Genomic DNA, 16,488 nt, shown 5'->3' with positions numbered 1-16,488 from the left:
CCAGATACAGTGGGCAGTCAGTGGCACCAGTAGTACTGGGTAGCTCATTTTAAGCAAGGCTTTCCGGCAGACACATGAAAAATGTGTCTCATTGTCACTCATTATCCGGGAAATGCAAATCAAAACTGCAGTGAGATGTCACCTCACACCTGTCAGAATGGCTAAAATAAAAAACACAAGAAACAAGCATTGGCAAAAATGGGGAGAAAAAGGAACCCTCATGCAGTGGTGGTGGGAATGCAAGCTGGTGCAGCCATGGGGGAAAACAGCATGGAGGTGCTTCAAAGTTAAAAATAGAGCTACCCTGTGATCCAGTGATCACACTACTGGGTATTTACGCCCCAAAATACAAAAACACTAATTCAGAGGAATACATGCACCCCTATATTTATTGCAACATTATTTACAATTGCCAAATTATGGAAGCAGCCCAGGTGTCTATTGGTAGACGAATGGATGAAGATGTGGTATATATACACTATGGAGTATTACTCAGCCATAAAAGGGGCGCCTGGATGTCTCAGTCAATTAAGCGTCTGCTTTCCACTCAGGTCATGATCCTGAGGTCCTGGGATCCAGTTCCCTGTCAGACTTCCTGTTCAACGGGAGTCGGCCTCTCGTCCTCTGTCTGCCTCACCCCACCTCATGCTCACAAGCACTCTCTCTCTCAAATATAAAATCTTTAAAAATACATAAAAAGAATGAAATCTTGTCATTTGCAATGACATAGAAGAATCTAGAGAGTATAATGCTAAGTGAAATAAGAGAAAGGCAAATACCGTATGATTTTACTCATGTGTGGAATTTAAGAAACCGAACAAATGAGCAAAGGAAAAAGATAAAACAAGAAACGGACTCTCAACTGTAGAGAACAAACTGATGGTTACCAGAAGGGAGGTAGATAGGTGGGGGGGGGGGGTAGGGATCGAGGAATGCCCTCGTGATGAGCGTTGGTGTTGTATGGAAATACTGAATCACTGTATTATACACCACCTGAAACTAATATGACACTGCATGTTAAGTATACTGGAATTTAAAAAGTTAAAAAAAAAAGAGCGCCTTTCACGGAGGAGAGATCTAATGTGGTAAAGAGCAGATGAAGTGAGTTGACTGTGAAGAGTGACAGTCTGACGTCTTCCTTGCCACTTTGGATGCCTTTTATTTCTTTTTGTTGTCGGACTGCTGAGCCTAGGACTTCGATAATACTCAGTGTAGAAAACCTGAAAAACTCCATTAAAAAATAGCTAGAACTGATACAGGAATTCAGCAAAGGCACAGGATATGAAGTCAGTGTAGAGAAAGCTGTTGAATTTCTATACACCACTAATGAAGCAGCACAGAGAGAAGTCGGTCCCATTTACTGTAGCCCCCAACCATAAGATACCTCGGAATACCTAACTAAAGAGCTGAAAGGTGTGTATGCTGAAAACTATAGAACATTTATGAAAGAAACTGAAGAGGACACAAAGAAATGGAAAAACATTCCATGCTCTTGGATTGGAAGAACAAATATTGTTTAAAAGACTCTGTACTACTCAAGGCAACCTACGCATAAAGTGCAGTCCCTGTCAAAATACCACCAGCATTTTTCACAGAGCTGGAGTGAATGACTCTAGAAATCGTGTGGAACCAGGAAAAAAAGCCCGAATAGCCAGAGCAATGTTTAAGATGCAGAGCAAAGCAGGAGACATCATGATTCCTGACGTGAAGCTACATTACAAAGCTGTGCTCATCAAGACAGTACGGTACTGGCACAAAAGCAGACACACAGCTCACTGGAACAGAATAGAGAGGCCAGAAATGGACCCTCAGCTCTGGTCAACTAACATTTGACAAAGTGGAAAAGAATATCCAGTGGAAAAAAGTCTCTTCAACAAATGATTCTGGGAAAATTGGACAGCCACATTCAGAAGACTGAAACTAGACCATCTTCTCACACCATACGCAAGAATAAACTCAAAATGGATGAAAGACCTAAATGTGAAACCATCAAAATCCTAGAGGAGAAAAGCAGGCGGCAACCTCTGTAAGCTCGGGTGCAGCGGCTTCTTGCTAGACTAGTCTCTGGAGGCAAGGGAAATGAAAGCAAGAATGAACTATTGGGACCTCATTAAGATAAAAAGCTACTGCACAGCGAAGGAGACAGCCAACAAAACTGAAAGGCGACCTACGGAATGGGAGAATATATTTGCAAACGACATATCAGATAAGGGGTTAGTATCCAAAGCTGGATGTTTTATACAACTAACGAATCATTGAACACTACATCAGAAACTAATGATGTACTATACAGTGACTAACTGAACATTATAAAAAAATATCTATAAAGAACTTATCCAACTCAGTACCCAAAAAACAAATAATCCAGGTAAGAAGTGGACAGAAGGTATGAAGAGACACTTTTCCAAAGAAGACATCCAGATGGCTAACAGACAGGTGAAAAGATGCTCAACAGCACTCATCACCAGGGAAACGCAAATCAAATCCACAGTGAGATACCACCTCACACTTGTCAGAACGGCTGAAATTAACAACACATGATACAACAGATGTTGGTGAGGATGTGGAGAAAGGGGAACCCTCTTACGCTGCTGATGGGAATGCAAGCTGGTGCAGAGTGCAGCCACTCTGGAAGACAGTTCGGAGGTTCCTCAAAAAGTTAAAAATAGACATAGCAAATGCACTTCTATGACCCAATAATTGGACTACTAGGTTTTTATCCAAAGGATACAAACATACAGATTCAAAGGAGCACACACATCCCAGTGTTTATAGCAGCATTATCAACAATAGCCAAAGCACAGAAAGAGCCCAGATGGCCATCAATTGATAAATGGATAAAGAAGAGGTGGGGTGTGCATACACACCCATACACTTCATCCACACGCGTGTGTCATGGAGTGTTACTCGGCCATCAGAAAGAATGAAATCTTGCCATTTGTACCAGCATGGATGGAACTAGAGGTGGTTATGCTAAGTAAAATAACTCAGAGAAAGACAAATACAATTTCACTCATACATGGAATTTAAGAAAACAGATGAACACAGGGAAAGGGTAGGAAAAATAAAAACAGAGGGAGGCAAACCATAGGAGACTCTTAAATACAGAGAACACACTGAGGGAGGCTGGGGTAATCGGGTGACGAGCATTAAGGAGGACACTTACAGTGAGCACCGGGTCTGATATATAAGTGATGAATCACTAAATTCTACTCCTGAAGCCAGAACTACACTACGTGTTAACTAGCTTGAATTTAAATTTAAGAAAAAAAAAAGTGAGTTGAAATGTAATAGGAAATAGATTGATTACATCTTGCACAGAGGGAAGACCAGGATTGCTACAGCAAGACAAGTCTTGATTTCATATTAAGAATTTTAAAAACCCTAACAGTAAAAATTGTTTATCAGTAAGAGAGCCTCCCTCATAAGACTGGGCTCCTTGTCTCTGCAACTCATAAGTTTAAGAGTCATCTACTAAGGATATTTTTAGAGTAAGAGAAGGTGTGTTTGATTCTTTCAAATGTGGCATTTCGGGGATACAGGTAGTCCCTGCTTTAATGTTAAGTTTCTGGAAAGCTCATTAAACTTGCTGGAAAGTGCTGTTGCACTCCCCTGTTCTTCGTGCTGTAATAGTTGTGGTAAGTGTTGAATGCATGAATACAGCTGAAGGAAAGAGAAGTGGGTTTGTTTGTGTAATAAGATCATGTCAAATGTAGTGAAATTCACCATTTTCATACTTCCCAGGGGTCAGTATGGACAGGAGTCCTATAGCGGTGACTTGCAGTAGCTTCTCGGAAAGTCTTTGCAAAGTGCCACTTTCTCTGTGCCAGTCTGTGGGCTCTCTGGTCTGACTCTTGGTTTGTGTGTTCATTTCTCCTCTGCCCTCTGCCATCCAGCTCTTAGAATAGTGCGCACCTTATAATTTCCATTTTTCCTTCTCCTACCTTGAAGTTTGTGTTGTGGAGAGGTAATCATATCTTTAGTTTTCGTGTCATTACATGCAAAATGGGGACCCAAAGATTTCTTTCCAAGTAAAGTTCTTGAGCTTTGTGACAGTTGCTTGGAGATTTTGTTATTTTTATTATTTTTTATTTCTCTTCTTTGTAAATTAATGTAAGTTATTACACTGTACCTACCTGGGTATGGCCTACCACCAAAATGAATGACAAAATCCATGAATCTTCTGGACCCTCTTGTCATTTCTTCTCCACGGTCCCAGTAATGTCTGGCAGGCAGGACTAAGTGTTTTGTGTAACTGTTTTTGCAAATAGAATATGTAGGGTAGCTACTGTTTTCCTGACTGAACCCTAAATAATAACAGCAGCTTAAATTCAGCCTGCCAGCAAGCCTCGCTGGGACGCCATCCCGTAGCTTCGGAGTTGTCACCCTTTCCTTCCTGAAATGTTTTCCTTCTTGCTTTATGTGACACTGTGCTCTCCTGGTGCCCTGCTCGCCTCCTCCCCGGCATACTTCGCTTCAGAAAGTTCATCTGACTCCTTCAGTTGACCAGCCACGCTTAGATTCTGGTGTGTTCGTCCGTACTTCAGTCATCGCTCACATTTTTATTCGCAAGTCTTAAGATTCCTTCAGATTTAATGGTCAATGAAATGAAACTGCTCGGTTTCCCCTTCCTTAACTTCTGCTTGTAACTTCTACCCGTGGTAACCTCACCTCCTCTGGCACCCACCGAGGTGCATCCCCTGAAATCCTGCTAGTTTACTTCTCTTTTCCTGCCTTTCATGCCTAAGGTTGTTTTTTGTTTTTTGTTTTGTTTCTGTTTCTTTACAAGTGGAAAAAGACTTCATGTCTGAGATTTGCTTTAGAACAAAGCTTTTCAACTTCCAGCCAGGTGAGAGGGCATAATGGGCAGTCACGTGTTAGGCTCTCTACTTTGGGATTGGATTGAAATTTTCCATAGCAAAAGGACAGACTGTTTCATTCATTCCTGACGTCAACACCTGTAATGTCTGTCTCTCCTGAGTAAGCCATCCTGAATAACCCAGAATTTTTAATAACTCCCTTATTCAAGAATTGTAAGTAGTAGCTTATTTCCTGTCTTTTGTTTGTTTTTTAATCTGGCTTTCCAAGCCTTCCTTGGAAGTCCCATTATCATCCAGCATTTTTCTCATGATATTCCTAATCTAGTCAGGTTTTTCTCACTTTCCCTAAAGAAATGTTCCATCTCAGTGTCATTCACAGCGGTGGTGTTCAGCTGGAGAGCCGACCCTTTTCCTTCCTCCCATGTGTCGTCCTCGTCCTTCAAGGCCCGCCTCACCCTGTAAGCCTTCTCTAGCTATGTCAGGTCGGTCACCGAACTGATCTCTCATTACTGCGAACTTCTGAAGCTCTCCTAGTTATGTCAGGAAAATTCAGCTCTGCCCTGACTCAGGTTCACTTGCGTTATTCATTAGTTGCATTGTGGTAAAGCTTGTTACACGCGAGCCAGAAAGCAGCTTGTAGTCCACATCACCCCACAGAACGGCTGTATACGGCTGTACACGGTGCACACTCGGGAGACGGTGGTGGTGGTTTCACCTGTAAACCATACAGAGTTGGGGGGAGATGCCGAAAACATCTACATTAGCTGGAGTCCAATTTTTCTTTCAGGCTCGTGATGCAGAGAGCATCATGCTGAATCTCGCAGGACAGCTCATCATGATGCAGAGGGACAGATCCGGCCCTCAGATCCGGGAGAAGGACAGTAACCCCAACCAGAGGAAACTCGTGAGTAAAATGCAAGTCCTGTAGAGCAACAGAGATGAAGGAATAAAAGAACTTAAGAGGAGAGTATCGTCTTGTGACTTGGAAACTGGGAGAGTATATAATTTTAGTCTTTAATCCTCCAGGTGTAAGACTGTTTGTGAATAAGAACATCCCGGAGCAATAATATGTTCCATACCCCAGGCGCTCCTGCTGAGGCATTCTTGTTTGCTAATTCTAATTGGAAAGTAGCATAAATTGGTGAAGTCTGTGGGGTTTCTTTGGTTTTGTTTTGTCTTGTTTTTAGATTTAAATACACATACTTTGAAAGGCAGGGTACTGTTCTGGATTCTGTTTCTAGATAGAGTCTCCTGATTTTCCCAAAAGAAGTTGTGCTATCATTTGAAAGACTTAAGAAATTAATGCCAAGGAACTTGAGAGTGTACAAATTTAATAGGGGAAAAAATGGATTCTTGTCTCTGCTTCTCCAGCTGCCATTCTGCCCTCCTGTCGTCCTCGCCCAGTCTGTTGAGAATGTCTGGACTACGTGTCGCGCAAATAAACAGAAGCGTCACCTCCTGGAGGCCCTCTGGCTGAGCTGCGGAGGCGCAGGGATGAAAGTGTGGCTCCCGCTCTTCCCCAGGGATCACCGCAAGCCCCATTCCTTCTTGTCCCAGCGGATCATGCTGCCTTTTCACATCAATATCTACCCACTGGCTGTTCTGTTTGAAGACGCGTTAGTCCTCGGTGCTGTCAATGACACTTTGCTCTATGATTCCTTGTACACTCGGAGCAGCGCTAGGGAGCAGCTGGAGGTGCTCTTCCCGTACTGTGTTGTGGAGAGAACCTCTCAGATCTACCTCCACCACATTCTGCGGCAGCTGCTGGTCAGGAACCTTGGGGAGCAGGCCTTGCTCTTAGCCCAGTCGTGCGCCGCTTTACCTTACTTCCCTCATGTGCTGGAGCTCATGCTCCACGAAGTGCTGGAAGAAGAAGCTACCTCACGGGAGCCCATCCCCGACCCTCTGCTTCCCACTGTGGCCAAGTTCATCACCGAATTCCCCCTCTTCCTGCAGACAGTCGTTCATTGTGCCAGGAAGACTGAATACGCCCTGTGGAATTACCTTTTCGCAGCTGTTGGAAACCCCAAGGACTTGTTTGAGGAATGCCTGATGGCTCAGGATTTGGACACAGCTGCCTCTTACCTTATTATCTTACAGGTAACAGTTCTTTTCTTACAAAGTACGAGAATGAATGAGCCAAAAGGAGAGGGGGAAGGAAATGTCCTATGTTGACGCTGATGGTATTCCAAGGATTCACGCACTCTGCGGTCTGGTTTTCTGTTCTATGCAGCGTAACAACGTAGACTGACACGCACATATTACACAGGAAATATAATAATGAAGAATTATTTTGAATATTAGTGAGTTTGAGCTAATGTTAGCTAATTGGAACTATTTGAGCCTCTCACAGTTAACAGATTTGTTTCCTTCTAGTGAGGAATCCCCAAGGGGACTCTGGTTAAAGCCTGGGTCCTCCTGGCAGAGCACCTCATGTTAGGCTCCCCACAGCAAGCCGAGGAAGCGCGGGCCTGCCACAGTAATTACCCTCACAGTGCGCGGTTCTTGCCAAAATCATGGGTTCTCTGAGACTCCTGAAAATTTGTGTCATTATATATATCTGACAGAAGGGCTTGTAGTTGTTCTCAGTCTGATACAGATTTGACAGGTACACTTAGCGGTACTTTCAAATTACCACAAAGTTGTTTTCATTGATATAAGAAGCTGACCATTAACTTGGTTTAAACTCTGCCTGAAGCACATTTCTCATCTGCTTACTTGCTTCGGGACAACTGACTGAAGCCAGAGGAAAGAGTCCAGCAGAGGTGGGATGGCCCTTAAAGTCCGATTCCCTGGCTCATCTAAAAAAAAAACCACAGAATGATAAAAATAGAAACAAAATAAATGCAGCTGTGTTTTGTCTTGGACTTGGACTTCCAGTGATCTGCCAAGCAATGGGATTGGCCACTTTCTCTGTAGCAGAATTCCAGCCTTGCCGTGGATTGTCAGATAATTACAGTTAAACTTGCCTGTGCCCCCCCAAGGGCAGAGGCAGGCTGTGTGGTAAAGTTTGCGAAAGGATTCTTAAGGACACTCTGTGTAGCATTCCTACCAACTGCTGGCCAGAGCTGAGAGTGCTTTTGTCACAGCCTCAAAAACTGTCACCAGAGGGAGACCTGGGCTTCTGGGAGTCAGGCAAATCAGGTAGATTTGTTTCTTGCTTTTTTGCTGGTCTTCAGCAAGTTACTGAACTCCATTTCCTCATCTGTAAAACAGGAATGACATAACCACTTTGCAGGGTCACCAGGAGCCAGGGAAGACAGAATATGGGTCAGGTTTATGTGAGGTATTTGACTTTTTTAGAAAGTTTAGAAAATCCTTATTGTACACCGGCAGAGTGTTTGCCTCGCTTTTCCTTGCATGATACTTTCTGTTGATCCTTTCATTCTTACTATCAAACATTCCCCTATAGAGATAGAGCTGCATTCCTTCTCTGGTATAGAAATCGTAGAGATATAGAATTGCTCATACTTCCCAAATCATTTGCCGTGTAAAAGGAATGCTTGTCTTTGGTTGTTTTTGTAGAATATGGAAGTCCCAGCGGTAAGTAGGCAGCATGCCACCCTTCTGTTCAACACAGCCCTGGAACAAGGCAAATGGGACCTATGTCGACACATGATGCGATTTCTTAAAGCCATTGGCTCTGGAGACTCTGAGACCCCTCCATCCACACCTACTGCTCAGGTTGGTTGCGAAGTTGCACAGCCCCTCGGGGCCGGACACCTACGCGGCATCTTTCTCTAACGGTTCTGCGCATCGTGTGTAATCTTAGGAACCCAGTTCAAGTGGCGGATTTGAGTTCTTCAGAAATCGAAGCATCAGTTTATCCCAGTCCGCTGAAAATGTTCCTGCTAGTAAATTCAGCTTACAGAAAACACTGAGTATGCCGTCTGGTCCTTCTGGAAAAAGGTAAAAGAATAATGAGCCATTACTGCTTTGAGGGCATTCTGTGACACACATTGCATTTCAGGACATTTGTAAACTTGGATCTTAGGAAAACAACCATTTGATCAAATACAGCTCCTTTCTCCATTTCCAAAAGGCTTGAAGATCACACAAATTGCTTCTCTCCTTCTGTCCTCCAGAGTCCACTTCGTTATTCTTTGGATAGTTTCCGTCCCTTGTCCTAGTGTAGGTCTTGTGTACCCATTCTTTTTTTTTTTTTTTTTTTTTTTTTTTATTTATTTGATAGAGACACAGCAAGAGAGGGAACACAAGCAGGAAGGGTGCGAGAGGGAGAAGCAGGCTTCCCGCTGAGCAGAGAGCCCGATGCAGGGCTTGATCCCAGGACCCTGAGATCATGACCTGAGCTGAAAGCAGAGGCTTAACCCACTGCGCCACCCAGATGCCTCTTGTGTCCCATTCTGACAGAAGCTCACTTCAAATTACCCTGCTAATAGAGGACGAGAATAAAAAGGAAAGATAATTCTGCACGTAATCCAAAAGCCTTCTTATAGCCATAGTTTTATCTTTCTTTCCAACTGTAATTCATGGCAAAAGTCCCCATGTACTTGACTGTCCTGTGACTCTTTTGACTAGAGAAGTCATTAAACAGTGGGAGAGCCAAGAGGAAGTGTATCCTGAAGACCGAAAGCTACATCACCCGTAGATGGGTTATTGCCTCCTGAGCGGTTACCGTGAATTCATGCTGAACGTTATAAAATAGAATTTCTCTAGTTTGTGAGGTCCTTGTGTCCTTCCTGTGTCGTTAGGTGTTCTAAGCTCTTATCTTTCTCTCCCTTAATCCCTTCTTTTATATTCTGTTTTCATTGTTACTACGATGCCTGACACATAATGAGAACTTACTGAACATTTTCTTTTATGACATTTTACTACTTTCTTATCAGAGTCATAAATACCACCCTCACTCCCAACATCTACACACACAGTCGGGCTGTATACGAGTGAAATGCAGCCCCGGCTCACTACAAACAGGAGCTTCTCGGCTGCGCCTTCGCAGAGCGCGATGGCGGACTGACGCGCAGGAAGCGTCCGTATGAGCCAGGCGCTGCTGGGAGCGTGTACAGGAGCGCGTCTTCTCATCCTTATGACTTACAAGGGTCGGCACCATTGTTCACCCCATTGTGTGGGTGTAGAAACAGAGGCCCAGAAAGTAAGCTTGGTTATGTTTGCACAAGTATTGAGTTGGCAGAGCCAGATCTGGATCCACACAGTCGTCCAGGACTGCCTCTCACGGAAGGCACCACATGGCCCAGTTACCAAACCAGTCAGCCCGTATCAGCCCAGATGAGTAAGGGATGACAGACTACGTGTCGTCACGTAGTAAGTTTTTAAGCACCGGTCGTGTGTTCGTGCGCCTGCCCATCTCCCACCACCGTGCGCCGACTTCATTCTGCCGCGTGTCTCTTCTCCGTTTCTTTGATCTCCTCACCTCTTTCCATTGGGCTCTTCAAGTACAGCATTACTAGCTCCCTTTCTGTCCTTCAGCCCGTCACCACCCTCCTCCTTGTTTGGCTTTGTCCATCTCCTCTCTTTGCTTCTTCCATATTTCCATTCTAGAAGGGTCTTTTGAGAGCCTGCCATGCTCCGGGTGGTGTTCAGCAGCCGCCCTGGTGGTTTGTCTTCATTCGGTCAGAGCTCGATCTGGGACGGCTCCCCTCGTTCTCAGCATTAGCAGCGCTGCTGCGTACAAGCACGTGACGTCCTGGAGCACTGGTTCTGCAGCTTTCTTGTCCCGCTTACAGGTGGAGCAAGGACAGTGACTGCGCCGAGAACATGTATATTGACATGATGCTCTGGAGACACGCTCGGCGTCTCTTGGAAGAAGTTCGGCTGAAGGACCTCGGCTGCTTTGCAGCCCAGCTGGGCTTCGAACTCATTAGTTGGCTGTGCAAGGAGCGCACTCGGGCCGCACGGGTGGACAACTTCGTGCTGGCCCTGAAGAGACTTCACAGAGACTTCCTGTGGCCGCTTCCCATCATCCCAGCCTCTTCTCTCAGCTCCCCTTTCAAGAACGGAAAATACCGAACAGGTAACGTAGGCTCATGTCACTCGGTCGCAGATTATCAACAAGGTGAAAGTTGGCCGACGGTGGGAACCGCCACGCTTCCCTTCTGTGGCGAGCTGTAGAACTGGTTAGTCCTAGCCTCCAGATGAGCTAAGGTATGACTTACCTGACAGACATTAACAGAGAAGTGGTAGAAACGCATCGGAGGGAGTTCGGGCCGTCTTCTAATCTAGGAGAAGACAAAGTGAAACTCTTGGTGAGAGGAAAATTTAAAAGATAAAGATTTTTAGTTGAGGTCTTTCAAAGAAGACTGTTGTAACGACTATGACTCATGAAAACTCAAACAGAAAGCTTTTCCTGTGGCATTTCGAAACTGCATCTCGTCTTAAGAACCAAGGAAAAGCACTTACAAGATGAGCAGACTGACGTCTGTCTAGTGCTGATGAGACGTGCTGAGGTAGGCTGACGGTTAGATGGCGCTGCGTCGCCGCTTCCCTGGTTCGCGGGCGGACGATGCGGGGTAATCGGCTTTGAACTTGCAGTGTTTGAGAGTGGCAGGGAAAGAAGCTGAAAATTCCCGAGGTGGGAATGGTGGTGCGTGCATCTTCTGAATTTCCGCTTTCTTGTTTTGGGGCCTGCCTTGCAGTAGGAGAGCAGCTGTTAAAGTCCCAATCGGCGGACCCTTTTTTAAGCCTTGAGATGGACACGGGTATCTCTCATGTACAACGAAGTCAGAGCTGGCTTGGCAACATCGGCCCCACCCCTCATGAGATGGACCCAGCCTCGTCCCATGGACCACAGATGCAAGACGCCTTCTTGTCACCTTTATCTAATAAAGGTAAATGTCATTTTAAACCTCGCTTCTCCTTAGTTCCTTTGGAAGGTTTCTGTGCTGTAGCCCTTCAGAACCAGAGCTCCACTCTTTCCAGATATGTCCTTGAAATTAGTCATTAGAATCTGCTAGAGAGGAGGATAGTTTCTAGAGCAAGGCCATGCTGGCCTGAACTATACTTTGCCATATTTATTTTAGATGAACGAAATAGGTACAATCTCATTACAGACCAGCACTAACAGATGAAACTGTGTGCTTGATTTTAATGATACAGAAACACAAACTTTGAACTTCAAGTAAGTAAAATGTTCTCTCTGTATAAAGAACACTATTCTTCTCATAAGTAGACATGGAGCATAAAAAATTTTACTTCACTGCTTCTGTTTTTTATTTTACTGATAAAAATTTGTAGAAGTTTTCTTTATCTCTTGCAAGTTCCTGTGTAATATCCTTCATTTTGCCTCTTTATCTTCAAAGCCTAATTTACTCTCCGGCCCTTTACCAAAAAGCGAGCGCCAGCCTCTGCTCCTACGGGGTTAGCAGAGTTCCAGACGGAAGTAGCGTCAGAGTGATGCGTGTTGCCGAGGCTCGTCCGGTCATGGGGCTCTAAGTGTCAGGCCGGCTGCAGTTTTCTTTGGGGCCAAGCCCTCGCTTGCTGTCTTTACCATTTCTTGAGCTTTTGCTACATGGAGAAGCTTACAGCTTTCGTCACTCTTGTTCAAATTATAGAAGATACACATAATATGTGCCACTTAAACCATTTTTAAGTATGTGGTTCAGTAGGGTCGAGTGCATTCACGTTGCTGTGCAGCCGGCCTCCGGGACTCTGACTTGCCAAGCTAAGATTCCGTACCCAGCACAGAACAGTTCCCTTTTCTCCCTCCCCGGCACTGGCAGCCGCCACTCTGCTTTCTGTCTCTGTGAACTTGACTAGAGACCTCACGTAAGTGGAATTGTGCAGTCTGTGTCTTTCTGTGACTCAGGCTTATTTCACTTAGCATCGTGTTCTCAGAGTTCATGCCTGTTGCAGCGTGTGGGGGGAACTTCCTTCCTTCCGAAAGCTGTACAGCGCACCGTTGTGTGTAGACACCGTATTTCTGTGTATCCATCCGTCTACCCGCTGGTGAACGCTTGGCTGCTTCCACCTTTTGGTTATTGTGAATAAAGCTACAATGAACATAGGAATTCAGATTGTTTTTCAGGATGCTGCTTCCAATTCTTTTGAGTATATATATATCCAGAAGCAGAAATGCCAGATTATTCTTTAATTTTTTGAGGAACTGTCAACCTACCAACATTGACAAAGATTCCAGTTTCTTGACATTCTTGCCAGTACTTTATTTGGCTGGGGACTTGGGGGGGGGATGTTTTGTTTTGTTTTGTTTTGTAATAGCAATCCTAAGAGATGTGAAGTAATACCATTGCTCACTTTTTTTTAATAGAAAACTCTTTGAAGTGATGATTTCAAATATATTTTAAAATTAGAGATAATGGTATCATGGAAGCCTTGCCCCCACCCCCATGTATCTGTTACCCAGCTTCAGCTGTTACCAACACATGACCACGTTTGTTTGATCCCTTCCTATCTTATTGAACCAAATCCAAGACATGATATATTTTGTGGCTTTTTCAGTATGTACTTTAAAAGAACTCTTTAAAAAGTAATTCCATTACCATCCTTCCAGAATTTAACAATATTTCCTTAATATCAAATATCTAGTAAGTATTCAAATTCCAGTTATTTCATAATGTAATTTTTTTTTTATGGTTAGGACCAAGATCCAGATAAGGTTCACGCATTGTCGTTAATTCTTTCTTTAAAAAATGAGTTTCCCTCCCCACCCTTTTTTTTTTTTTTTTAAAGATTTATTTATTTTAGAGAGCATAAGCAGGAGGGGCAGAGGGAGAGGGAGAGAGAATCTTAAGCAGGCTCTTGGCTGAGCGTGGAAACCAATGCAGGCCTTGATCTCATGGACACGAGATCACGACCTGAGCCAAAACCAAGTCAGGTGCTTAATCAACTGGGCCACCCAGGTGCCCCCCCATCTTTATTTTTTTTTTTTAAACCCTTGCAGTTTGGATTTGCTTCCATGATTTTCTCAAAATGTGAATTTTGGTGATTGCATCTTCATGGTTTACCACTTTCCTCTGTATTTCTCATAAATTAGTAATTGAATCCAAAGGCCTGATCATGTTATAGCTGGATTTTTTTTGGAGGCAAGCAAGACTACTACATAGATGGTAGTGCCTTTTTCCATCTGAAGGCACATAATGCCTTATCTCTCTAACTTTTTTTTCTTAAAAATATCTACTACTGTTAATGTAACATGGGAATTTTAGCAGTTGATTCAACATTTGGGTTTCAGAATTTTGAGCAGAAATCAACATGTGAGAAACCACTAATTCTTAAACATACTTTCTGCATGAAGCTAATTTGTAAGTTTTGGCTCTTTTTCATCAGGTGACGAATGCAGTATTGGTTCAGCCACAGACTTGACTGAAAGTAGCTCCGTGGTGGACGGAGACTGGACAATGGTGGATGAAAACTTCTCCACACTCAGTCTGACCCAGTCAGAGCTGGAGCACATCTCCATGGAGCTGGCGAGTAAGGGGCCTCACAAATCCCAGGTCCAGCTTCGGTGAGTCCCTCCCTCAGCATCCAGGCAGCAGAGGGCCTGCTCCGGGTCTTCGGGCAGATAGGTTACGGGGGTTACTTTCCTGATGACAATCGCCCTTTTCTACACCGTAGAGCCTTCTGAGCTTCGGACTTTGTTTGGCTCCTGTAGGTACTTGCTGCACATCTTCATGGAGGCAGGATGTCTGGACTGGTGCGTTGTCATAGGCCTGATTCTTAGAGAGTCCTCAATAATCAACCAGATCGTGGTTCTCATCCAGTCTTCAGAGGTGGACGGAGAGATGTTGCAGAACATAAAGACGGGGCTGCACGCCGTAGACCGATGGGCCTCTACAGACTGGTAAGTGCACGTCTCCTTAGGCTTCTTACCTTGGCTGTTCTCGGGGGGGGGTCCTGTCCTTTCACAGTAGTGAGGTTTAGTTCTGGTTCATTTATTTGGAAATTGTTTAGGTTGGGAGAAGTAAAATGCTTTCACACGTTCCTTTCTGAAGCTGTTCTCTTAAATCACCATTCTGAGCCCGGCCAGGTACATAAATGACACAGTACAGATGCTCTGAGAATTGTTAGACTGGAACTTGAGGTCTGTGGTTCTGTGGAATTGCTGGTAATAATAATCTGAAAATGCCTGCTTTGAAAAGATAAAAACTTAAGGCATGTGTGAATTGAACAGGCCACAGCACTTACTAGGAAGCCCAAATTAAGAGTTAACAGAAGTGAGGAGCCTCAGATTCTAGCCCCTTGTCACCAGCTACGTGTGGATTTGGGGTTTCCTGTACTTGGCTCTGGTTTTTTCCTTAGTTGCCAAATTCACTTAGAAGAGATGTCCTGTATGCAGGTGCTTCAAGTGTGAAAAACCCCGTCTGTCCTCAGACTGTGCAGTATGAGCCGCACTGTCCTGCAGTAGGAGAAAGTGCGTCAGCCTTGCTGCCCGAGCTCAGAAACGTGAGGCAGCTCTGCTGGCCGCGGCCCTGCGCCGGCCACGGCACCTGAGAAGCGTTTCCTCCCTACCCCGTCCCCCCCTCCCCCCACACCACTGGTACACACCAGTACCCAGTGAGTACTCCGCCCTCACTGTGTCCGTGGTCAGGAGTTTGTCCAGAACACTCTAGGGAGCACTGTGAATGCGGCAGTCGAGAGCTAATTTCCTTTTCCCTCTGCTTAGTCCTGGATATAAGCCATTTTTAAACATCATTAAGCCGCAAGTGCAGAAGCTCAGCGAGCTCACGGAGGAGCAGGTCCAGCCCGAAGCCTTCCAGCCCGTCACCGTGGGCAAGACCCCCGAACACGCTGGTCCCCGTGCAGAGGAGAGCCGGGGCTCCTTGGGCCACGGAAGTGTCCCCCAGGGCGAGGTCGGAGGTGGCAGTCTGGTCAGCCGGAAGGAGGAGGACGCGACCCGAGCGGAGGAGGAGGAATCTTTTCAGGACGGGACTTACGACTGTTCTGTGTCCTAACAACGGTGGCGGGCTGTCACCGCAGGCAGTATTCCTTTGCGGCAGCTGAGGACACTGTGGACACTGTGGTCCACTGAGGACACTGTGACCTACTTGGACGATTGGACCAGGGAGAGAACTCAGAGACTCTGGTAAGGTGGTATTAAATTTTAACTCTTTCTCCTCTAGGAAATCTCGGACTCCGTGAAAACGTGATATCAAATCATTTTTCATAAAAAAATTTTTTAAGCTGCAGTGGGAATAAAAAGTATTATACAGTTGTACAGGAGGATGTTTTGGTTTTATTCTTAAAGGGTGGTAGCTCCTAAACCATAGGGATTGTTTTGCCCTAGATGAGCCTCCCTTTTCGGGACGTGTAGCTTCTTACGTTTCCTGGTTCAGCGGGAGTCCAGGCTGCTTCTGAAAGATAAATGCTGAGGCGCTTACAGGAGCTCATTAGGCCCTGAGCTCCCCGTGCGCCCCTTTGGATCGAGCGCGCTGGACTTCTGCACCGGCCTCCTGGCAGAGGCCTGCCCTGGCCAGCAGTGGCTGTCGTGTTGGGGACCTATCCTTGGCTGTCTTTAGCCATTAAATCCCAGTCCCGACTCGGTGGGAGCTACAGGCCTGTGAGTCCGTGCGCCTGCTTCCCTTAGCGGCTTGGTTCCCGCTGGATCAGCTCGGCAGAGGCCTGGGGGCTCTTTCGATTATGCTGTTAGATACCACTAAACTGTTTTGTATCAGAGAACTGTATCTTTTTGTGAATACTCTTGTGTAAATAGACTCAAAGGGCACTGTCCATATTT

The 16,488-nt window shown here is 45.2% G+C and overlaps 1 protein-coding gene across 5 annotated transcripts in view; it reads left to right on the top strand.

The window, feature by feature from the left end:
* The window catches only part of RIC1 (RIC1 homolog, RAB6A GEF complex partner 1), a 150,573-nt gene extending 134,859 nt beyond the window's left edge, over positions 1-15,714 (top strand). For 3 of the 5 annotated variants that reach the window (XM_032866490.1, XM_032866492.1, XM_032866488.1), the window contains 9 exons: positions 5,608-5,724; positions 6,192-6,920; positions 8,346-8,504; positions 8,593-8,729; positions 10,526-10,812; positions 11,435-11,626; positions 14,082-14,259; positions 14,407-14,595; positions 15,418-15,714. In XM_032866490.1, the coding sequence (XP_032722381.1) occupies positions 5,608-5,724; positions 6,192-6,920; positions 8,346-8,504; positions 8,593-8,729; positions 10,526-10,812; positions 11,435-11,626; positions 14,082-14,259; positions 14,407-14,595; positions 15,418-15,706 (2,277 nt within the window). In that variant the 3' untranslated portion in view covers positions 15,707-15,714. The remainder of the gene's footprint in view (positions 1-5,607; positions 5,725-6,191; positions 6,921-8,345; positions 8,505-8,592; positions 8,730-10,525; positions 10,813-11,434; positions 11,627-14,081; positions 14,260-14,406; positions 14,596-15,417) is intronic. The other 2 variants (XM_032866489.1, XM_032866491.1) reach the window with 2 other exon arrangements.
* The last annotated feature ends 774 nt before the right edge of the window (positions 15,715-16,488 follow it).

The sequence above is a fragment of the Lontra canadensis genome, unplaced genomic scaffold, assembly GCF_010015895.1.
Source record: "Lontra canadensis isolate GAN:19392208 unplaced genomic scaffold, GSC_riverotter_1.0 scaffold31, whole genome shotgun sequence".
Classification (NCBI taxonomy): Eukaryota; Metazoa; Chordata; class Mammalia; order Carnivora; family Mustelidae; genus Lontra; species Lontra canadensis.
This window is presented reverse-complemented; position numbering and strand designations above follow the sequence as displayed.